The 24,004-nt window shown below is 51.0% G+C and overlaps 6 protein-coding genes across 7 annotated transcripts; 4 read left to right on the top strand and 2 right to left on the bottom strand.

Moving 5' to 3' along the window:
• Positions 1-203: 203 nt before the first annotated feature.
• NCU07679 (nuclear condensin complex subunit Smc2) lies at positions 204-4,677 on the top strand. The gene is made up of 4 exons (XM_957228.2): positions 204-524; positions 625-665; positions 735-3,941; positions 4,075-4,677. The coding sequence occupies exons 1-4, from the start codon at positions 498-500 to the stop codon at positions 4,337-4,339; spliced, it is 3,540 nt and encodes a 1,179-aa protein (XP_962321.1). The 5' UTR covers positions 204-497; the 3' UTR covers positions 4,340-4,677.
• Positions 4,595-7,205, bottom strand: NCU07678. 2 transcript variants are annotated; one of them, XM_011395950.1, is made up of 5 exons: positions 6,944-7,205; positions 5,805-6,803; positions 5,602-5,713; positions 5,178-5,292; positions 4,595-5,099 (listed from the first exon to the last, which is right to left on the bottom strand). In XM_011395950.1, the coding sequence occupies exons 2-5, from the start codon at positions 6,729-6,731 to the stop codon at positions 4,814-4,816; spliced, it is 1,440 nt and encodes a 479-aa protein (XP_011394252.1). In that variant the 5' UTR covers positions 6,732-6,803; positions 6,944-7,205; the 3' UTR covers positions 4,595-4,813. The 2 variants fall into 2 exon arrangements, with proteins under 2 accessions (XP_011394252.1, XP_011394253.1); XM_011395951.1 differs by having other exon boundaries at positions 4,636-5,099; positions 5,805-6,786; positions 6,944-7,080.
• Positions 7,206-11,775: 4,570 nt separating this feature from the next.
• On the top strand, positions 11,776-12,743 carry NCU07676 (hypothetical protein; the record flags this gene model as incomplete). The annotated part of the gene is made up of 4 exons (XM_957225.2): positions 11,776-11,855; positions 11,941-12,034; positions 12,127-12,324; positions 12,450-12,743. The coding sequence occupies 4 exons, from the start codon at positions 11,776-11,778 to the stop codon at positions 12,474-12,476; spliced, it is 399 nt and encodes a 132-aa protein (XP_962318.2). The 3' UTR covers positions 12,477-12,743.
• Positions 12,744-13,737: 994 nt separating this feature from the next.
• Positions 13,738-18,466, top strand: NCU07675 (hypothetical protein). The gene is made up of 5 exons (XM_957224.3): positions 13,738-15,623; positions 15,674-15,701; positions 15,757-16,373; positions 16,434-17,233; positions 17,374-18,466. Exons 1-5 carry the CDS (start codon positions 15,324-15,326, stop codon positions 17,648-17,650), a joined length of 2,022 nt encoding a protein of 673 aa, XP_962317.3. The 5' UTR covers positions 13,738-15,323; the 3' UTR covers positions 17,651-18,466.
• Positions 18,467-18,553: 87 nt separating this feature from the next.
• Positions 18,554-21,796, bottom strand: mob1-2 (mob1-like-2). The gene is made up of 2 exons (XM_957223.3): positions 21,233-21,796; positions 18,554-21,159 (listed from the first exon to the last, which is right to left on the bottom strand). The coding sequence occupies exons 1-2, from the start codon at positions 21,446-21,448 to the stop codon at positions 19,456-19,458; spliced, it is 1,920 nt and encodes a 639-aa protein (XP_962316.3). The 5' UTR covers positions 21,449-21,796; the 3' UTR covers positions 18,554-19,455.
• Positions 21,797-22,039: 243 nt separating this feature from the next.
• On the top strand, positions 22,040-23,863 carry NCU11371 (COBW domain-containing protein 1). The gene is made up of 6 exons (XM_001728037.2): positions 22,040-22,285; positions 22,343-22,426; positions 22,491-22,502; positions 22,559-22,655; positions 22,736-23,240; positions 23,327-23,863. The coding sequence occupies exons 1-6, from the start codon at positions 22,186-22,188 to the stop codon at positions 23,669-23,671; spliced, it is 1,143 nt and encodes a 380-aa protein (XP_001728089.2). The 5' UTR covers positions 22,040-22,185; the 3' UTR covers positions 23,672-23,863.
• Positions 23,864-24,004: the final 141 nt, after the last annotated feature.

Here is a 24,004-nt window from a genome sequence, read left to right on the forward strand (position 1 = left end):
CATGTACAAATCAGGCCCGTTTTGCATGGTCTTTTGGTACGTAATGATTTACTGCTCCAGGCCGAATCAAGGGCCTCGCAAGACGGAGAATAGGATCCCGCGTAGAGCTTCCTGATCTTATGTGCGCCAAGCCGAGTTACTTGGGATCTTTGCCGACGAAAGGGTCATCATAAATGGTGATAGACCAAAAAGGGGTACATATACATAGCCAGAGCACGGACCCAGTGTCGCAGAGAGCCACTTGCTACATAATCCCCACCTTTGTGAGCATCGCGCCAGGGGCAGGCGGGCACGTGCAGACGTGAATGCAGGGCGCCCTGTCCTGGCCCACACCCCGCCCTTCCCCCAAACCCAGTGGTGCCTGAGAAAAGTAAACAAACGTTGAGTCCATCTTCCGATCTTGTTGCAATTGTTCGGGCAGGCGCGGGCGTTTCTTACAGCAGCGCCAAAGTCTGAGCCACCACAATCCTCGGGCCCAAAACCACGACGACGCCAGAATGAGGGTTACCGAAGTCATTATCGACGTACGTGTTTCTCCACGGTGCCATCAGTCGCGACCGGACCGAACGTGGGATGCGACAACTTGAAGTCGCGACAGAGCTGACATATTCGTGCCTCACATAGGGCTTCAAGTCGTACGCCGTTAGAACGGTGATTTCGGGATGGTAAGGGCACAAATCCATCAGGGCGATGGAAGGCATCCTCCCAACTGCATAACTAACCGGCCGTCACAGGGATGAGAGCTTCAACTCCATTACCGGCCTCAACGGCAGCGGTAAATCCAACATCCTCGACGCCATCTGCTTCGTCCTCGGTATTACCAACATGTCAACAGTCCGCGCTCAAAACCTGCAGGATCTTATCTACAAACGAGGCCAAGCTGGTGTCACGAAGGCTAGCGTTACCATAGTGTTCGACAATAGAGACAAGAAAAAGTCACCAATCGGATTCGAAGAGTATGCGACCATCAGCGTTACCCGCCAAATCGTGCTCGGAGGCACCTCAAAATACCTGATCAACGGTCATCGTGCGCAGCAACAAACCGTACAGAACCTCTTCCAATCGGTTCAGCTCAATATCAACAACCCCAACTTCCTCATCATGCAGGGCCGCATCACAAAAGTTTTGAATATGAAGGCCGTTGAAATCCTGGCCATGATCGAGGAGGCAGCTGGCACAAGGATGTTCGAGGACAGGAGGGACAAAGCACTCAAGACGATGGCCAAGAAGGAGATGAAGTTACAGGAGATCAAAGAACTCTTGCGGGATGAGATCGAACCGAAACTGGAGAAGCTACGAACCGAAAAGCGCGCATTCCTCGACTTTCAGCAAACACAAAACGACCTGGAGCGATTGACAAGGCTCGTGGTGGCGCACGATTACGTAAGGTGTCAGGAGAAGCTACAACAGTCAGCATCGGATCTTGAGGCGAAGAAGCAGCGCCAGAAAGAACTTGAGGAATCTGCTATCCGGCTGAAAAATGAGATATCCCATCTGGAGGAGGACTTACAACGGGTTAAGGCACAGCGCGACAAGGAATTACGAAAAGGTGGCAAGGCTCAAGCCCTGGAAGAAGCAGTGAAGAAGCACGCCAACGAGCTGGTAAGGCTTGCTACTGTTGTGGATTTGAAGAAGAGCAGTATGAAGGAGGAGCAGGAACGGAGGAAAGCTGGAGAGAAGAACGTTGCGGACCTGGAAGCGGCGCTGAAGGAGAAGACGAAGACGTACGAGAAGATCAAGGCGAAATACGATGCCGCCAAGGAGACGCTTGAAAAGCAGAGGCAAGAAGCAGACACCAAGGAAGAGCTGCTACAAACCCTGCAAACTGGTGTTGCGTCCAAGGAGGGACAGGAGAACGGTTACCAAGGACAACTACAAGACGCGAGAAACAGGGCCACGGCTGCGGCAACTGAACAAGAGCAGGCAAAGATCAAAATCGCCCATCTGGAGAAGCGAATCAAAGGGGAAGAACCCCGGGCCAGGAAGGCCAAAGAGCAAAACGCCGGCTTGCTGAAGGATCTCGATGGCCTGAAAGCCCAGGCTCAGAGGCTTGAGAAGGAGCTTGGAAGGCTTGGGTTCCAACCCGGGACGGAGGAAGAAATGTATAAGCAGGAAAGCTCGCTCCAGCAGACTATCCGCAATCTCAGGCAAGAAGCCGATGCGCTTAAACGCAAGGTGGCAAATATCGACTTCAACTACGCCGATCCAGTCCCAAACTTTGATCGATCAAAAGTGAAAGGGCTAGTCGCGCAACTCTTTTCATTACCCAAAGAGTATATGGAAGCTGGAACAGCGCTGGAGATCTGCGCTGGAGGCCGTCTTTACAACGTGGTTGTTGACACCGAAGTCACTGGCACACAACTACTGCAAGGCGGTAGATTGCGAAAGAGGGTTACCATCATTCCCTTGAACAAGATCTCTGCTTTCAAGGCTTCTGCACAAACGATTGCCAATGCGCAACGAATCGCTCCAGGAAAAGTGCACCTGGCTTTGTCCCTAGTTGGGTACGACGATGAAGTGTCAGCGGCAATGGACTATGTCTTTGGAAATACGCTCATTTGCGCTGATGCAGACACAGCCAAGAGAGTGACGTTCGATCCAAATGTCCGCATGAGGAGCATCACAGTGGAGGGTGATTCGTACGATCCATCTGGTACACTATCGGGTGGAAGTGCCCCCAACTCGAGCGGCGTTTTGGTTACTTTGCAGAAGCTCAATGAAATCAATCGGCAGCTGAAGGAAGCAGAGACCGCCCTCAATGAGCTACGCGGCCAAATTTACCGGGAAAAAACGAAACTTGACCAAGCAAAGAGAATCAAGCAAGAACTTGACCTCAAAGCCCATGAGATCAAGCTAGCGGAGGAGCAAATTGGCGGCAACTCATCATCATCGATCATCCAAGAGATTGCAAATATGAAGGAAACAATAGTCCAACTCAAGCAGTCGATCATGGAGGCCAAGCAGCGACAGGCAGAAGCCACCGCCGAAGCCAAAAGAATCGAAAAGGACATGAAGGACTTTGACAATAATAAAGACGCTAAGCTTGTGGAGCTGCAAGCTTCAGTCGACAAGCTACGTGCGTCCCTGGACAAGATGTCTGTTACAAACAAGGCGTTGCAAAAAGAGCTTCAGGAGGCGCAACTGGACTCCGAGCAGGTTGCTGCGGATCTCGCAGCTGCGCGGGAGCAGGTTCAAGATATCGACGTTGCTCTCAAAGCCCAGCAGGAGGAGATCGACGACATAGTGAAGCAAGGAACAGTCCTTCAAGAGACCCACGACGCCGTCCTAGCACAGCTGGAAGACGAACGGACCAAACTGCATGTGTATGACGACGAGCTCCGGGCTTTGGAAGATGCTACCAGATCCAAGAATGCTCGAATCGCCGAGGAGGGGCTTGAAATGCAGAAGCTCGGTCACCAGATCGAGAAGTTCCACAAGGAGCAGCAGCAAGCCGCGCAGACAGCCTCACACATGGAGCGCGAGCACGACTGGATCGCCGAGACCAAGGACCAGTTTGGCCGGCCCGGAACGCTCTACGACTTCAAGGGCCAGAACATTGCCGAGTGCAAGTCCACGCTGCGGAACCTGACGGAGCGTAGCCAGGGCCTGCGCAAAAAGATCAACCCAAAGGTGATGAACATGATCGACAGCGTGGAGAAGAAGGAGGTGTCGCTCAAGCACATGATGCGCACCGTCATCCGCGACAAGCGCAAGATCGAGGAAACCATTCTTAGTCTGGACGACTACAAGAAGAAGGCGCTGCAGGAGACGTGGGAGAAGGTCAATGCCGACTTTGGACAGATCTTTGCCGAGCTGTTGCCGGGCAGTTTCGCCAAGTTGGATCCTCCCGAAGGCAAGACCATCAGCGAGGGCTTGGAAGTTAAGGTGCAGCTTGGTAAAGTGTGGAAGCAGAGCCTTACCGAGTTGAGTGGTGGTCAAAGGTAAATTTTTGTTTTTCAAAATCTTTTTTTCTTCTTCTTTTTCTTTCTACCGCCTCCCCCAATTCAACTCACCTCAGCCCGTCCTTTCATCCAAAAATCTCCCATCAAGCCTACTAACTTTGTCGTCGTCCAGATCCCTAATTGCCCTCTCCCTCATCATGGCTCTCCTCCAGTTCAAGCCCGCGCCCATGTACATTCTCGACGAAGTCGACGCGGCGCTCGACCTGTCGCACACGCAGAACATTGGGCGTCTGATCAAGACCCGGTTCAAGGGCTCGCAGTTCATCGTCGTCAGTCTCAAGGACGGCATGTTCCAGAACGCCAACCGCATCTTCCGGACGAGATTCAGCGAGGGAACGAGCATGGTGCAGGCGCTCACGCCGGCGGATTTGAAGTGACATGTTCACCTTTTAGGCAGATATACTTGTATGATCAAAGGCTGGGATTGGGATACCGAAGGGCGGAGGAAAAGGAAGCAGGATGGTCGTTTGTCAATGAACTTTGGGCGTGATGTCATCTGGCTTGGTTGAGTTATGAATGAATTTGTAGCTCTTACGCTTCATGTGTAATTGTGGGAAACGAATATGGAGAATCGACAATTGGGAGCTCGAATCAACGAACAAATTTGGTGTCTTCAACTCGGGACATTCTGGCGTGCGGTTATTGAGCTGACACATGGAAGCGACGTTTATGTACTAGCCTTGACCTAACCTCGCTGATTTTTATTGTTCGGGAGTGATCCTATTCCTTTATTCTTACAGTCCAAGTCTACCCACTGGTGCACTCCATCTGGATAGCGACGGTATTTCCCCCATACCCGTTGGTCTACGTTGCTTAACCGCCTAGACCCAGTGCTGTAATCATTTTCCGGTTCAGATATCCGGTCTGTCCTCCTCATACATCCTCACATACCGATGAGGCCCCCTGCTCAGCACCTCGACACTCATACCAACTTCGACCCAGCTTTCCATCACCATGTTATTGAGATTAACTCCTTCGACATCGGTAGTAGGGTCACGGTATAAAGGGGTCAGCTGCATGCCGAGACTACCGACACCCTTAATCCCCGGATCTACGTCTCTGTACTTTCGGAGGGCTCGGTCCGGCTCGGCAGGGTGACGGAAACCCGTGTCTTGATCTACGTTGGGCATTTTGCAGCTGTTGGGGTTAGTTGGGGGCAATCCTTTAGTATATATAACATTTCTACTAGATATGGGAAGTCCTTCACACACTTACCGTACGCATCGGCCAGATACGTGGAAATGGGTCTTGTCTTGTCTTTTATTGGAAGGTTCAGGATTGAAGCGGATTGTCTTCCAGGTTTCTTCTTCATAGGCTTCGACACCGTCAACTGTGATGTGTGATGAGGTTAGGTTAGTGTGTGTACGTGGGTGAAAGAGTGTGTTGTTAGCGTTACGAGATTGGGCCTTATTTTCAGAGGATAATGCAGGGTTGCTTCAATGGGGATATTGCGCCGAAATGGAATCTTGCTTCTAGAAAGCTTGCCCAGACAGCATGATTCGGACCATCCATAATGAACACCTAATTCCTCTACTAGCCATGTGCCTAATGACCCCTGAGGGGCAGCAAAATGGCCCAAGAGCTTTGGGGGGGTTTTGGTCGACTAATGTCCGAATGGGTAGCGTCCGGACTGACTTACCTATAATGTTGGCTCGAAACCTCAATGGGTCGAGTGATTTGAGGCTGTCATCCTTGTTGATTTTGGCGTCTAAATCTTGAACGCTTGAAAGGTTGAGCATATGCACGGGATACTATTACCAAATCCTCCGTTGTGGTCAGTTATACGGTCTGGATTTGCCTGATGTCCTCGAGTCACGGAGTAGGAAAAGGACGAAAACGTACCGCATCCTGCCAGCCGGTAACGGGTTGATAGCCGGCCTCCTCCTTTTTGGGTGCATTTCGATACACCTCCCGCAATCGGGACGGGTCGACGCGAAATAAGCCGAGCCTGTTACTCACTCCCAAGTGCAGCCTCAACTCCCGAGGTAGGTCCGCCTCCATGTTGAGCGCAGTGACCGTATCCCGCCAGATCTTCACCGGCTCCCATGTGTATTTTCTGGCCTCGATCTCCCCATCTGAAGGAAATGAGACAGGGAGCATGATCTCTTTCTCGGGTACAGCACGAAGCCCACGTGAGAGTTTTGCGCCCAGCCACGCCAGCGTGCCGCGCAGCCCTAACTCCTGCCAGGGAAAGCGAATGACAATGAATGAGTCTCCCAGAGAAGTGGACTTGTCGGTGCTGTCCCCAGACAATAGCTGCTGGCCTCCCCCTCGCGCCTTGCGGATATCAGGAACATAGAGATCCACACTGACGGTGGCAAGACGGGGAAATTCTCTCTGCGAGATGAACTGCCACGAATGCTCCTTCTTTGTCTCATCCAGGGTGTCGAGCCCGACCGGGAAAGGACTCTTGAGCTGAGCGAAAGTGTAGAGGCGGTCGTATTCGAGACCGGCGGGTATAACTTTGCTCTCAAGTACCTCAATGCCTTTGCAGGATTTTACCGGGAAGATCCATAAGCTCTGAATTCTCCCTGGACCATCAATACTTGCTTTGTCGTCTCTTTCTGAGTGCCTAGGCAGTCGGCGTTGTGAGTCATCCAGGCCTAACTTGCTATGTGTTTGAAGGAGTGCCTCCGTCACCGAAGGCAGAGTCGGTGGGAGGTAAATGAGGATCGGAAGAATGAAAACAACAATGGTCACACCAATCAGGAAGAGGCTTCCGGGACCAACAACTGGGCCGGGCGGCGGAAGGTCGGCCTGGTATCCCATTTCGACGTGAGAATGTGTGGGATAAGGCAGTCTTCTGTCGTGCCGTGTGAGGTATCTGTGAGAGACACAAAACTTTGAGTTTCGACAGTCAGTCAACTGTAACGAATCAAGATAGCAATGGTAACGTATAAGTCTTGACTGCCAACATGGATGAGGTTGTATCAACAAACAAGTGGAAGGCAAGCGGAAGGGGGGTGATCGTTGTTCCGTACCAACTGAAGAAGAAGTTCACTCGCTGACTCGGTCCTCGTTCGCTAGAGGTACCCAGAGGGTCACGAGTTCCAAAGTTGAGAGTTTGCAAAGTCTCAAAGGAGATGAATTGCACTGCAATCCACGGAAAGAGATGCTGTGACCAGCCTACCAAAGGGCCTCCTTGGATCGCTTTGGAGGACTTGCATCTTTCTTTTCCTCTTTCTTTTCTTTTGTTGGGGGCTGCCCTGCACTCCCGGTGTACAAATAGCGCACTGCATCGGCAGGTGCCATGCAGGCGGGAGGTAACATAACTAACATTTTGCGTTCCCACACTCAATCGCCTGTGCAGTCTTGGCGGACGTGTGTGTGTACACGCACACACGACTTTTTGGCAAAACGGACTATCGATAAGATTTCGTTTGCTTATATCTCTACCAAACGAAGAGATAAAAGAAAATGGACTCAAATTTTAGAATCGGCGTACCTAAGACTACTAAGACAATAATCTTTTCTATAGTATAATTGAATTTCTTCATCTTCGTCTTTCGTTTCGATGGTCCGTTTTGCCAAAAAGTCGTGTGTGCGTGTACACACACACATCCGCCAAGACTGCACAGGCGATTGAGTGTGGGAACGGCCAGGCTCGACCAGGGTCGGTGCGTTGAGTGCAGGGACGACTCTTCGATCGTTACATCATTCAGGTACAACTACCGCAGTACCTCTAGGTAGCTACGATGCACGGAGTAATCAAGTACCGGTGGCTACATCTAAGATAGATGTTGTTCTGTGTATCATGATGCAAAACTTCATTTATACGGTGTTTCTTAGAAAGAAAAAAAAAGTCGAAAACATCCTGACTATGTGTTGATCAAATGCTGACAATGCAATGTGCGATAGGGCTGGAATAGAGGGTACAAAGCTTGGTCGGGCCACCCAATTCCTGACTTATTCACCGCAAACAGCTCTTTTCATGACCGGTCGGATTCACCCTCTTTTTTTTTTTTTTTTTTTCCTTTCCGTGTACCGCATCTAGTACTCAAGTGCTCTGTAGAGCGCCGAGGTGGCCGTGAGAACGACTCTGACACAATACGGGCACTTCACTACACCTTGGGTATACTCTTATTTACACATCAAACTGTCTTGATCATGCCTCTGAATCTAACTTTGAGACAGTTCCTGACTGGAAGAATTTCTGATGGACTCTGGCCGATGTGTTTTCAAAAGTTCGTGATCCCTGGTATGGTTTGGTAGCAGCCTTTTCTAGCCAAGGCGAACCGTGTTGGACTGTTCATGCTCGGTTTATTTTCACGACCACCCTGAGCGCTTGACGGACACCGACAGAGCAATGATGCCGATCCAGACTATGCAGGTCTAAACCGATGCGGAAGTTGACCGTTATTCTGTGTAGTTTCTCGCTACATACATGACACGCCCTGCAGGCTTCTGTGATTCCGGATTGTCAAGTCATCCCGTTGAATCTCGATCGTAGTAGCTTGCGTATAATGGAAACTGGTAGTCTAGAACTGGATTGACGCACCCAAACGGCTCCAACGTCGTTTGCTACTGAACATGGAAGGTGAAGACACGTTTTGCTGATAAGGCAGGTCGAAAAGATGGTGCGGGCGGATGTTGCCCTGTGGTTCTTGGCTTACATCCTCCCACCCCAGCTGTTTATCTGCGTTGTTCTTTGGTGAACAGGTTCATGGTGTTCCTGAGACTCTACACCCTCTCAGCGCCCCTGCATCATTGTTCAGCGTAGTATCCCGCAGATGTTCCCAGCGAGCTTCATTGTCAAGCTGCTACCGACCCCGTGGGAGGTCGGTGTCTCGCACTTTCTTCTGCGGTCAGTGTGGACTTGACGTTGCAGGCAAACACGCGCTCCTGATCTTCCAACGGAGATACTTCGTCAGAAAACGCAACTGGGAGGTGGGTCTAACAATGCGCGTGTGAAGTACATTCACAATGGGGTGTTCTTCTTCGTAGCGGTTTACTGGATATTAGCTTATAAATGAATGACCAGACTAGAGGACTGATCCAGATGTTAGCTCATCTGCCGATCACCTGCTGCTGGATGTGGTCATGTAACAGAAGTGTCAAAAGTTTAGGTGATGAGAGAAACAAAGCTGCCGTCGGGCTCGGACATGATGGAACCAGCTTCAACATGCGACGAGGCTGCGCAGGCTACTACCCTGATGCCGTCAATATCACCGACCCGTATGGTTCACTATGTCATACCCTAGGGCCTAGACTGGTAGGTACGAGAAAGCCAGTCTTATGTTGCAGTGATATTAGGAGTCCGTGGGGATATTAACGGGTTTAATATCAAATCATGGCCGCTCAACAAGGGGAAAGTGACAGAATAGGGTAGTTGTGTGCAGGTCATGTTGAAGCGCCATGAAAAGAGCCTCCAAGGTTTAACGCCTTTGAATTATGGACACGGCGCAATGCTGATAAATCGGGTACATGTGGTTATATTGCCAACGTTGATTTACCGAGTCATCTGGAATGTGATATGCTCGACGAAGACACCGAAGGATGAACTGGAAAAGAGGGCAATGATGACATCAAAGAACGGAAACAGAATAAACCCCAAAAAATTGAAGTAACTGGATCCAGATTTGATGGAGGCGGTAGAGGGGTAACCTCACCGAAGAATATTTGCGGCCCGTTGCTCAACAGGAACGCACCGGATCTTGTGCCGAAGTCGTTTTTGGTTCCGTCTTTCTTGGCTACACTATGTGTAGTGTACAGGTAAGGTTAGGACGGCATCCGAATGCCACGCCCCCTGTTGTGCTGATTGTCAGACTCTTCGATGGCACAGGGCAATAAGGTGGCGATTCCGGTTCCATCGATGCGTTGGGTGCTCATTTCGGGTATCCAAGATGTCGGGTTTGCTGGGCAGCCGCTATAAGAGGCAACTGTTTCCGACACCATTGGCCAGAGCCGGTTCCTTCTTACTTCCATGTAATAGTCACCCGCTATGGTAAAAGTGCCGCCCTCGTGTGTCGTAATCTCCAAAACGAATAAATGGCAGGTTGATCCTTCCGGAGCACAGCACCAAAGTCACTCCGTCTGGTTAAATGATGCAATTTACGGGAAGGGGGAACCAATGCAACTCTGCGAAATGTCAACAGTGAGCCGGACGAGGATTGTACGTAGAAGGCGCAATTTCATTGCATCGCCTGGCGCTCCGGTTCGCAGTATTTCGTATTTGTATTTCCTGGTGAACGATAGGAAAAGCCTCTCGAGTTCCCATCGATGCGTTACACTGACCATAAAGGAACAACCAACCCCTGTCAAACGTCAACACGAGTTGTAGTGTATGTATGTGATGTGATGTATGTGTAGCTAGTGTATCTCTGGAGTTGTCTGTGAATGTGATTGTGTCAGATTGCTCGTTGGGACCCTTTCCCCAAAAATTCGCCGCTCCGCAGATACCCCTGGCGATGGATGGTGGACCCTTGAAGCTGCCCCTGGACATACATAGAACCTCTAGCGACGAGCGTAGAACATACACCTCTTCGGGCCGTCAAGACACTTATACGTTCCACACCATACCGACCACATGGCATAACAAGGTCGTGGCCATCTTGCATAAACTTGGCTCGACCCAAAAAGAGATGCTCATTTTGATCTCCCACCAGACTCCAATGGATGGGTTGGACTTCGAGAAGCTTGGAAGAGCCTCCCGATCCGTTGCATTCTCTCACCCGCGGTGTGTTCTCGAATCAAGCTAGAACACCGAGGCACGCGAGGTAGGATGTTCCATACACTGCTGACTGCCATCGAGATGGCCTCGGAGGCGTTTTGGTAAAGGGGGCCACTAACTGGATTGAGCAACGGAAGAGGGATCCAACTGAAAGACTTTTGGCCTGCACCTGGTAGGTTGCTGATTCATGATAACCCCACGGCCATTCCGTCCTACTTGCCATCCTATTATCTGCAGGCCTTAGCGAATGCTTCCTGTCCTTACCTCTAGCCACCTCCAAAGTAACCTACTTTGAGCCCTTTCTGTGCAACTCCCGCCGTATGCCGTCTTTGACATGACCTGGGTATCAGCAAATACCAACCTGGCCCTGGCTTTGCCGGGAACCACGAAAGCAACAAGTGGAAGTCCAGAGCCGATCCTCCTGATTGGCATGGGTGAAAACAAGGTAAAGAAGCCGCGGACGTGACGCCGGTACTGGTATGCCGTTCGTGAGCCTTGAATACGTCGACGTTTGTACACTATGTAGAGATAGAGGTACCTCTACATAGGTAACTCCATGCCTATAGCGCACGGATGCCATAAAGGTACCTCTTGGCCAAACCACCAGCCTTTTTGGTCTCAACACCGGCGGCAGGCACTATCGACATGCAGCACATTGTCCAACCCGGTTTCCGCGGGGATATCCATGGTTGGGGAAGGAAGTTGCAATTCGCGCTTGGTGGAACTCACCGAATTGCTGGTTCAATTGCGTAATCGTGGTCTTGTTAAGAAAAGAAAGAAAAAAGCAAGGTCCATTAAAAGGGTTGGGCTCTGGGCAAGGCTCGCAAGGACCGTCCTCTCCCCGCCAATGCCATCCAAACACACCTGCTCACCTCACGCAACCCACTTTGACTCGGCGTGTAGGTAGTAGGTACACTTAGCTCATGACGGGAACACCGCGGAAGCCCATTACATATTCTCTTCAAGGGGACTACCTAAGTTGATCCGCTTGTCCATGTCGATTTCGCTGGACCCTTTCAGTTGGAATGCCCCTTCGCGCGGCCTGTGGACAGCCAACTTACAGACAAGACAAGGCACGACTCGGACTTGTCAAACCTCCATTGTCGCGGGCTGCGCCGCGATCGGCACCCCGTACCCACGGACATGCTGTTGGCAAGCGGAAAGAGCCAAGACTTGTCCCAAGGAAACGCCAGCCCAAGCAGGGCTAAGCGGGTGGAGATAAGGTGAGTATTGAAGTGGATCGCAAAGGTGAAATTACGAGCCAGTGGAAGGGCATGGCACCATAACCCCACACCGTACAGGTTCCAGATCGCTGTGCCACACCAGCGGCAGCCGCTCCGGAGGACGGTCCATGCTGCCAGGAGTCCAGGACCCATTCAACGCCAGTGACAGGGGCAGTCGGGTCCGTTCCCCTCCCCCCCCCATCAGGCGTGATCCACTTTGATAAAGTTGACCCAATTCCAACCACTGCCATACTACACTACTACACTGCAGTGTCATGCGAACGAGCCCTTTGAGAATCGACAGGAACGACGGCCATCTCCCGTCTCATCAACACGGATTCACTCCAAGCTCCTCGATCTTGACCCCCGCCTACCCCCGATGGTGCCGGTGGACGACTATTGCAAGTGGGCTACCAATCAGCTTGACCAAGCTTCACAAAGCCCACAAGACAATGGCAGCTCGATGACGGTGTGTTCCACACACTCAACGGCTGAGATTCATGGCTGAATTCTGTACATGGCTTCCACGCGCCGGGCGGTTGTGCGGGGGCTGCATGGAGTCAGAACTTCAAGACGAACTAACAAAGGTGACAGGAGTCAGTTCACTTGTCAGGCCCATGACCCATCCTCAGCGTCTCCGATGTTGACCCCCTGGTCAGAGAGATTCAATGTGCGTCACAGTCAAGGACCCACTGCCATGGCGCTGTGGTCGGTGGTGGTGGAGCAGCATGGCAAGGAAACCCCGAGACTTCTCATTGGCCTTTCAAGCTCTCGCTCTCTGGTACCAATTGTTTTATCCACGCAATAGCTCACCGCGTGCTGTTTGGGATCAGTCGTTCTGCTCGACGGCTGCTCCGAACAGCTTTGCAAAATACACAGTCTGATCCACTGTCTCGTCGTCAAGCTCTCGGCCTTCAGTACGAAACACAGCTAGACCCATAAGCAGCCAATGACCTCGCATCTTGACGGGGTTCGAGGCTCCTCGGTACTTGGCAGGTCCGACAAGGTGGTGAGAGCCAGGTCCTCGGTACTGTACAGACGTGGTTGACTTTTGACACCGCCCAGCCGCACTGAAGTCCTTCCTTCCCGCCTGGGCTACCCTCCCTTGACAGATCCCTGTCCGATTTAACTGAGCTCCCAGAGCTACCTACATCTTGCAGTACACTAGTACGCAGTGTTGTGTGCCTCCTTTGGCGGACTGGCACTGGCAATGGGACTGACTGATAGCACACTACACTACGTACTTTGCTCCCAACCCTGTTTGCTCCCCACCGCGTCGACGTGGGCTCAACTGGGTCATGTACACTACTGTTCTGTCGAATCACCCATATTGGTGAAAGTGAGGGGGCAGAGGAAAATCCACACCTCAGCCGTCACGGACATCCTCAACACTCTCCGGCCTTGGTGTAGTTACGGATCACATATCATCCGCTCTTCTCCGCCTCAGTTCCTCTCTACGGAAAACTCCGGTGGCTTGTAGAGTACAGCTCAAGCCCTTAACCCTGCTTAACTCCATCAACCATATGGCTGACTGGTACAGGAGCCAGTGTGAAAAAGAAACAAGGAGAGCAAAAAAAACAAGAAAAAAAAAACAAAAAAAAAAAAAAAAAACACAAGAGCAGGAATCAGGGAACGCTACATTCACCTCGGAACAAGACGGTCTAGCTCGGAGCGAAAGTATCTCTACAGTGAAGATTGAGCTACTAAGCTTTATCCATGTTGCATATCTAAATCTCAGCTCCCTAGAGTTGGGGATAGTCCAGCTGTTGCGGTTGAGCTACGATGGATTCCCTGGCAGGCATTTGAGTGTCGGATATCTATCTGCCTCGGTCTTGGGATAGGTTTTTGCGGTTTTCTTCGCTTGCTGTTGTTGCCAAATGTTCACATACCCGGCATTCAAGCCGTATGATATTTGACTCTTCAACTCGACGATATCCTTGTGGGGAAACCCTTAACTGAGATTTGCGTGAATGTGGCTATACCGGGGGTTGAACAAAAAGACAACGTCCCCCCCGCGGAAACCTCTTAGCCCCTTGTGTCTACTCGGGACCCTTGCTGATCATGGATAGTTATCCTGGCCATTGGAGTTTCTTCACCGGCTACCATCGACTGATCGACTAGCACCCCCAAGGGAATGAGTACATGTGAGGCTACTGACGCTTCTACTTACTCCTCGTCCCACGGACCTTTCACTGGTCCCTAAACACTCGTCGCTTCCCCGGGAATGCAACCACAATTTCTCTCTTCGTTTCTCTGGTAGCTTCCTCCAGATCCGACCCGTGGTGAACATTGTCACAGTTCCGGGCATATCGAGATATGGGGGTATAATCGGTCTCACCCACCCCCGGTCGAGCGGTCCAGCTATCTTCACCGTCACCCAGTTCACTCCCCTTAGACTTTCTCGACGAGCAACGTACTGGCGATTGTCTTTAGTTGGATGTGTGTCCATGTCACCACGGCACCGAGCTACTTACCTCATCTGATTCCCATATCAAACAAGGGCAAGACGTATACCTCCTGATCCATGTTCCCTTTTGCTTACCCACACGCAGCCGGTACTTAGAGCTACAGGGATACCTTCAACTTCTTATTCCGCCAACGATTACTTGGTGGGAACTCACCCGCATACCCGCCCTCCTACCAGTGGTTCATCGGACGATCACACTTCTAACCAAACATCGACACCCCTCAAGCTAGTAGCACCTTCCTTGAATACCATGCCATTGGGAGGACCCTGACAGCCGCTACATTTCTACCGACAGTCATCCACATCGACTTCTCATGCACGGCCCCTCTGCTTTTCTACCTGCTGGGAGGAAAGTCTTGCCACTGGCAAGCTACCTAACTATTTTGTAGCCAGCTATGCTTGAGAATATTCTTCCTAGCTGAGCAGATCTACTTTCAACCAAGGATACACTCCCTAACCCTATGAGGACGCCGGTCACCTACCATACACGCCCTGCGAGGTTTTCCGGATCCCTTCACAATACCCTAATGTGGACCCCCGATTTACGCGGATCACGCAGCTTCTAATCTCCTGGGCCTTACGACAAGGCGGCCCCGTGGCATTGCCAGATACATCATATCAACCAACAATACATCGAGTCACTCTTCTAATTCGGCTATCCTGCACATCAAATTATCTTCCTTCACCCTACCCTGACTAGATGGAAATCTCTCAAGCTCTGATTTATCCCGTATCAACAATCTCCTGACGAAACCTTCCACCCACGATCAACCAGCTACAGCTCGCACATCTATACAAGTCTGTCTTACCTGTCTGCCATATGCGGTGTAAGCCAGAGTATTTTATCGGAGGCGAGTCTTGAGCACGACAAGTTCAATGTGGTCCGAAAACAGTCCCATGAACTAGACACGGAACCTGGGATTTGGATAGATTCCTCGTGTACGAACGGACATCGAAAAGCAATTATAGCACTCTCAGCAAAAAGCTTCCGCGTTACCATCATGAGCGACTATTACCACCACTTCCTCACCTCGATGGCAGGTGTCGGGGGGGACCCTACTCTAAGCCAACATGACGCTTCGATACCCGTGCAACAAGCCCCAGTATTAAGCTTGGGGACGACGCCGATGTCTCCCGCTTACCAAAACCTCGGCGGGTTTTTCAACGGATATGCGGAGCCTATCATGTTCAGTGCACCCAAGGCTCAAAGAAGCCGTCGCAAGTCTGCGCCTGGATTGGATCACATCAAACATCGACGCACGAGGTCAGGCTGCTATACTTGCAGGAGCAGGCGAGTCAAGGTAGTTTACCCTGGCAACCAATGGGTGATAGCACTGCTAACGGGTTATAGTGTGATGAAACCCACCCAGTCTGCGAGAGTACGCCGACCAGCCTTCCTAGCCGTCGTGTATCAACATGCTGACGTTACCCTAGGATGCAGAAAGGGAAACCGAGAGTGTGTCTATCCGGAACCAACACCACCCAAGGGATCCGTGAAAGATTCACCGGGTCAGAGCCAGCAGGAGAGCCCTACATCTTCTCGGGGGGATGACGATGACGACGAGACTGGACACGATGGAACATTGACGCCGATAATGGATGAGGATGAAGAAGAAGAAGAAGAAGCCGAAAGCGCCACAATGCAATCCTCAACACCGACCATTCCTCCAACTCCTTTAAGCGCACCGGCAACATCACTCAGTTTCAACCATGGATCCATAAACGATAGGCAGGGACTAGAGGAGGACGTACAGTTCTATCTCAACTACTACCGTGACAATATCACGCACTATCACTACTCCGTGGTGAATGACCACGATAACTTTTTCAAGGAGATGTTGACTGAATTGGCAATTCAGGACGAGGGCCTTCTCTATGCCGTGGTCGGGTTTGCAGCCTACCATTATACTCTACAGAATCCGATTGGAGAGATCAAGGACTTCTTGCATTTTTATAACCGCAGCGTTACTCTACTGCTGGGATTCTTGAAAAGAAAAGAACGCCATACGGAGATGACTCTATTGACCATCCTACAACTTGCCACCATTGAGGTGAGTATAGCATATCTCCCTTGCATGGACGGGTATAGATAGGGGCTGACAGTCCGTAAGGAGTACCTCGGCGACTGGGTCAACCTCATGGGCCATCAGAAGGCTGCCCTAGAAGTACTGACCGAATTGTACACGCCACAAACGGTCATGCAGACTGTTGTAGGGCGCATGATTCTGACGTGGTATACACGGTTCGACGTGTTTACTGGCATAATGGCCAGCTCCGAAACTATGCTTCCTCGGGAATGGTTCACAGCTTTTGTCGATTACTACGAGGCTCGAGCGGCAGAAAACCCCAACGAACTATCCTACAAAACCGAGGTGTGTTCAGGGCGACTACGCATGATTTCAATGGAGATGTCACTCTTGTTCGGGAGAAACGCCAGGCAACAAATGTCCGAAGAAGAGTATACCGCCGAGCACCGTCGATTATACAACGCCCTCCACGAGTGGAAAAACAGCTGGGATCCTGCCTTGGTGAATCCAGAGTTCCTCGTAACTGATGTATCGATGAACGGAGCCTCAGACACGGATCGAATCTTTCAGCCACTCACACCAGGCTTGCTTTTCCGGCCTCCCCTTTTTGCCTCGACGATCTTGACTTGCGAATGGAATTCGATTACCCTGATGCACGGAAGCCAGGGCACGTCAGACCCCTCGAACGAGACTCTGGAGAAGTTGAGGGAACACGCATATGTGATATGCCAGATATGCGAGGTAGTCGAGACCTGGCCCCTTAGTCCTGCGGGGAGCCTAATAATCTTGCAACCATGTCTCGGTATCGCTGCGTTATTTGTTCCCCAGGAGGAGGCCTACCAGCTCTGGATCAGGAAGAAATTCGCATTGCTCGAAAGAATGGGGTGAGTACAAAAACAATTTCATCTTCGTTTATCAACAAGAGTTTGTCATGGCAATCATGGCATGAAAAACGAGCACTTTCAACATTCGGCTCTTCGGCCCACTACACGCACGCTGACTGAACGATTTATTATTCAAACAGGTACATATCACCCGGAACAATGCGCCTAAGAATGGCAGAGCTCTTCCGTGACGGGAGCTGTCTCCGTTGGTGGTTACCGAACGACGAAGGATTCACGCCCATGCTACAAAGCATCCGGGCCTTTGCAGACGAGCGAAACGCGATGGCTGTGTCGACACAGAGCGAGAATTTGCGACAGATACGTTCCGTTTTCTCCAGGATGAATATTCGACGAACAGCCATGGACCAGGGCGAGGGCCAGTTGAGTAATGGGGTCAATACTATGCTTTTGGAATAAGAAGAGTGTAGATCGACAGGACAGGACAGGACAGGACAGTACCGGACAGGAGAATCGTTTGCATATTGAATTCCGTGTCCCATCGGCCGAGCTATATGAACCTAATAAGGCTGCGACCGCTGTTACGTCCCAAACTGGACGATTGTCATCTCGTCTCTGCGGCTTATACACTAATTAGTAGCCCTTGCGAATCAGGGCGTCAATCGGTTCAGACACAGCGACAAGAAGACAGTGAAGGGAGAAACAATACAACCCAGCAACTTTTTGGGTCAAACCTTTGCCTCTAAAAGTGTGATCCGTCTTCACTCTCGGTACTGTTTTTCCCGATGGACCAGCACGCAGGGTAATAATGATATATCCTTCGCGTAATCAGACAAAAACGGCCGTTGACGACAAACAGGAAGATTGGATGCGGCTCAAGTGTCCCATGCCGTGAGACAGAGACAATCTCTCTGTAAAACCACTGGACTGTTAGTGCAAAGCTGGAAGGAAAGTTCCGTCTTCCTGTAGCTTTGAGGGGCGGAATACGGGATCTCGAACGAACGGCTCATCAGTTATCAGTTACCAGTTACCAGTTAACCATTCGGCCCAGTTCCATGCGTGCCACGGCTCTGCAAAGTTTTGGTACGACCTACATGCTACCTCTACCCAGTCTCAACCGCTACGAGAGTTACGAGGAGGTAAACCATGGATCACCACTCTGGTTTCGGCAACAACTCAGCAACGGCTATAACAGCTTCGAAACACCACCGGCTACCGAAAAACTCCCGATTGGTCACCTCTTCTCTCACCCACCCCCCCCCCCCCCCCCCTAGGGTACTTTCCCAGGTCTCTTCTTTTCAGGGTCTTTTTTGTACGTGAACCTGACTACACACATGTACTTTACCTTTATTCTTGGTTCTCGGTTGTTTCTTTTCTTGCTAGTATCTATAACTCTGAAGTTTCCATCTCGTATCACCCGATCACGTTTGTTCAACAGACAGACAGCCACGATGGTGCTACACGTTCAAGCGCTAGCGTGTTTTGAGTTTGAGATTGGCCGACACGTAGGTCTGTGGTTAGGTAGAATACCTAGTCTTCTCTTCTTTTACGTTATTTGTCTTCTTTATCGTTTTACTTATTTTCTTCTAGCATGTATCACATCCTCATAAGTTAGACCTTGTAGTAGTGTAGCAGCTTGATTCGCCGTTGCGGTAGGCGGTAGGCGGTAGGCTGATAGATCGGCATAGACATACCACTCACTGGTTGAGACAGGAGTAAATAAAAGAAAAGGGGGCGGTAAAATGGGTTGGGTGTAAACCGAACGTGGAGTCGTACGCATCAGTTCCTGTGGCCTCATTCATCTCGAAGTGTACAATTACAAGGATGATGCCGTGCTTTTTGCTCACGTACTTCCAGTGACTGTTGCTTTCTGTTTTCTTTTCTTTTTATTTTTCGGTTTTTTTTCTTATGGTCATAATTCTTTATTTTAACAAGTATTATTAGTCTTAGTAGTTAGTATGAGTGTCCATATTCTTCCTCGGAAGCATGAGGAAAAAATGCGGGCAGAACAGGATATGTTTTTTTCTTTCACAATCGTAACACAGCTTGTGCTTTCAGCCATGGATTGTGCAGAGAGCCAATGAGAAGCTTCATGCGTCAGACTTGCATGGCCAATTCAATCATTCCGACCATCTCTCCTCGTCTTCGCTTTCCTATCCCTAACAATGGCTCTTACGCTAGGTTACAACAGTGTCCACAGTAGTATTCATACAAAGGCAAATCTTTCACATCGGCAATCCCCAGTGACGGACTACCTAGTCCGCCTATGCGACCTGCTCAGCACCAGGAGCCATGGCCTCTTCGTCCGACTTTTCCACCTTTGTCTCGTCTTTTTCTTCCTCCTTTTCGCCCTTCTCTTCCTCCTCCTGGGCGACGTTCTCGTCAGACTTCGCCAAGTCGTTTTCGGCGTGGCTTGGTTTCGTTTCATCTTGATCATCATCTTGCTTCTCCCTGGACCCATTGTCGGCAGATTCCAGTATCGGTTCCACGCCCACCGGCTGCTCATCACTGCCAGCATCGGCAACAGGTTTCATCGTGGAATCTTTGTTCGACTCATGACCGTCTCCAATGGGATCATCATTGGCGGATCCAGAAGAAGATGCCGGCGTATCAACATCACTATCCTCCGACTCCGACACTGATGTTGGAATTGCACTTGTTCCGACCTCATTGTGCGGAGTAACATCTGCTGATTTTGGACTTTCTGAATCCTCATTGCCTTGCTCTCTTACTTCATTATCATCGACTTTTGCTGATTCCTCGTTGGACTCGTCAGGAGTGCTTTTCTTTGTCGGCTGATCTTCAGACGTAGGTTCGCCCTCTTGTACAGGCTCCTGAACGCTTGCTGTCGCCTCCTCTGTGTCCTCTTCCGACTCCGGGTGTTGCAATTCGGCGGGAGGCAAGGCTGCTGCTATATCGGCCGGTGCCGAATCTTCGATTTTCGTCATGTCGGCTTCACTCGTTGGCTGATGGGGCGTCTGCGGCTCTGTAGTCCCATGGCACACAATGACGGGAATGTTGTCTGTTTCCATCTCTTCTTCTGTGGCCGGCTCCAGTTCGGGAACCCTTCTGCGCGTGACCTTTGATTTTCCTCTCAAGTTCGCTGTGCTGCTGCCATCCTCTTCCTCCGCCTCCGGAACAGTTGTCACAGCGCTGCCAACCGAAGGGCTGCTCTTAATATGCCGCCTCGTGTTAGTCCTCATTGCGGCAGTATTGAGACTATCATCATCAGCGGGTTCCCCAACAGGTGTTCCCCGGCTTGCTATAACCGGAGGCTTCGCAAAAGTAACGGACCCCCCCGGCTGATGTGTCTTGGGTTTCTCTATCACGACTTGAGGAACGTCGTCGTCGCCCGATGAGGTTGCTGTGCTCTCCAGCCCTTCAGCCTCAGGAGGAAGCTGAAAGTTCTCGTGTTGGAGAGTCTTAAAGTGATCGCAGACGGTTTTGAAAAAGATATAAAGGCCCGTTTGGCCCTCGACAGCCCAGAAAACGCTGCGGTGTTGGAACCACGCATGGGCAAACATGCGATGTAGACGGCGAAAGATATTGACCAAGTGCCTCAAAGCCAGATTCTTGTCATGGGTGTCAACGAAGAAGCGGCTAGGGAAGTACTTGGGATTGGTCACGGTGTTGGCCGCCCAATCAAGAGTGTGACAGCAATAGTCGATCGCGCAGCAGCTCTTGGGTGCATCATGCACGGCACATAAAAACTGCCACTCGCTTGCACGCATCTCGGGGCAGGTGGCAGCGCTGCAGGGCGGCTCATCGAACAGGAAACCAACAATAAGGTTGTTGCATTGTGTGATCAAAAAGCGGCACAGCTCATACAGCCATACCGTCTTGTCGATATGAGCAGGGGGCGTTGCGAGAATCTTGGCTGTCTCCCTTGTGATGGGAGTTGTGTTACCGGCCGTATGGTGCCAATGGAGGGCTGCTAAGTGCTCCTGGAGTTGGAAGGCCGAATCAAGCTGCGCGTCGCAAGACAGAACATGTCAGCCTTGTTCTTGAAGAGATCAATGACTTTTCAGGCAGCGAACGAACCTGGTGCAGAGGAACCAACGGAGGGCCGGCGGCCATGTCGGCGGCCTTGGTGCCCGGATGGATGCGACGATGAGACAGCAGGTCTATCGTAGGCATCTCGTATTGCTGCGCCTGGCGGTTGGCGATCGGGCCCATGGCTGGCGATGTGGGACCAATCTGGATCTCGGGGGCAGGCGGCGGGCTTGGGAGTCGAGGAGAGCTCGGGGGAAGCGACATGATGGTGCTTCGTTATTTGGTCGCGATGTTGGATATGGGTGAAGTTGATACGCGAAGCTGGACAGCTACAACCGCGCGCAAGCAATGCCCAGCTGTGTCTATCGTAACGATTCCCTTGTTTGTACTATTCGCCCGCAAGTTCGGCTCGACTTCCTAGGTAGCGGTATGAATGGTAGATGATTCTGCTCGGATCGATATGCCGGTGGAACAGATGAATCGAGACGGGCTGGGTTGCGTGGATGAAAGGAAGTTGGATGAGGTCGTGGAGGTAGATTGACAGTCTAGACGAACGGGATCTGGGGTCCACGGCGGTGCCGTCAATGGGATTCCTTGGGAAACTGCCCCTGCTGCCCCTGTGCTGAGCTGGAGCTTCGAGCCTACAGGCACGCCAGTGGAAGGCGGGAATACGGGGAACTCACCCTGTACCTGGCGCTAAGATCAAGGAGGTGCCCAAGCTCCCAATTGCTCCTCGTGCTGTCTGACTGTAAAATACGGTATCTGTAACAGATGTGCGTCATGCCTCTGGTAACCGAAAGGGCGTGGGCCAACAATCGCATCGGTTCTCCCCGGCAGCCTGACAAACATTACATAGTGTACTGCGTAGGTAGAGGTATAAATACGTACCACTGGTCCCTGCGAGAAACCTATGGGTAAGGTGATTCAAACACTACACTTCTCGACAACGTTTTGTGTAATTCCACGACCAAGAACCTCCGCTCAGAGGACCTCAATTCAATATGGACTACGACGACGATGCTCCCCCGGATCTCATAGAGACCAACGAGATCATACTCGAGGAGGAGAAGCCAGTCAAGGTTCCCATTACCATAGTAACAGGTATGCATTTTACTACCAATCTCATTGTGGTCGACTTCGCGCTGATTATAACCTCAGGCTACCTTGGAGCGGGCAAGACCACGCTCTTGAACTATATATTGACTGCCCAGCATGGAAAGAAAATTGCCGTCATCATGAACGGTATGGCTGAACATCCCGGGCCTCGCCTTGCATTGGGATAGTTAGCTGACGATGAGTTGTGTAGAGTTCGGAGACTGTTTGTCATCCTCTTGCTGCAACCCCTCAGCATATCTCTGCTGACGCTCAATCTAGCTCTGGACATTGAAAAGTCCCTCACCGTAAACAAGGATGGCGAGTCAGTCGAGGAATGGATGGAAGTTGGCAATGGCTGCATCTGCTGTTCGGTGAAGTGAGTTACCGATGATTGAGCACTTTGTCCCCATCAGCTCTAGTGCACTGACACTGACCAACAACATATGATCGTCTCAGAGACACCGGAGTGAATGCCATCGAGTCCCTAATGGAAAAGAAAGGAAAGTTCGACTACATCTTGCTCGAAACCACCGGGCTCGCAGACCCAGGGAATCTTGCACCCCTCTTCTGGATGGATGATGGCTTGGGAAGCACCATCTACCTCGACGGCATTGTGACGTTGGTGGACGCCAAAAACATTCTGCGGAGCTTGGATGATCCAGCTGGCAAGGTTGAGGGACACGAAGAGACCGATGAACACGGGCATGGGCCAGTCATGACGACCGCTCATGTCCAGATTTCACATGCTGATGTCATCGTAATCAACAAGTCAGACCTGGTCAGCGAGGACGAGCTGCAGGCCGTCCAGGACAGAATCACGTCCATCAACGGGCTCGCCAAAATCCACATAACCAAACAGAGTGTGGTTCCAGAATTGGAAGGATTCTTGCTCGACCTGCACGCTTATGACCGCGTGGAGGAATTGGACAAGCCAAGTCTGGGCCACAGCCATCTCGACAAGGTCAGAGACTCCCTTTCATCTCTCGTGAATGGCTAGCAGGACCTGGACATTTCTTGATTTCATATGACCAACTAACCTGAGTTTAGACGATATCAACATTATCTATTCCTCTACCGGTCCTGACATCAGCACAAGTCGAAAAACTGGATGCTTGGCTGAGGTCAATTCTTTGGGAGAACATTCTTCCTGGACACGAGAACGCTACTGACAGGCCAGCTTTCGAAATTCATCGATTGAAGGGTCGGTTGGTGCTCGAGGACGGCAGCGAGAAGATGGTTCAGGGAGTAAGGGAAATCTTTGAAATTTTTGATAGCCCAGACAAGAGTCAGGGTCAAGTTGCGGGTAAACTTGTGCTCATCGGGCGTCATCTAGTCGATTTCGACTTCCCAACAAGCCTCCAGAAAACTGTTGATCTTGCCAAAAGCACCTAGCCGTCAGGCACCATATTATAGATGTAGGAAATCAGAACGGAATCCTGACGAACATTGCCTCATACGTGTCAGACCGGTAATGGAAGTCTTGATACTGTTTATACGCTGTGACTTAGGAAGCAGTGTGCATCCTGCTCTTGATGCTGACCGTGGAGAGAAGTTCCTTTGGAGGGTCTTCGAATGTTTGAGAATAGGGGGACGTCGATGGCCTGGAAGCACGGACCACATATCCTCAAGTTTCCGTCACCTGCACCTTGATCTTGAAGTCTCCAAATCCATGAAAGAGGGCTTTCAGTCCGCCGGATCAGCGGTCCTTGATCGGTATTGTCTTTC

The sequence above is a fragment of the Neurospora crassa genome, linkage group IV (genome assembly GCF_000182925.2).
Source record: "Neurospora crassa OR74A linkage group IV, whole genome shotgun sequence".
NCBI classification, from domain to species: Eukaryota; Fungi; Ascomycota; class Sordariomycetes; order Sordariales; family Sordariaceae; genus Neurospora; species Neurospora crassa.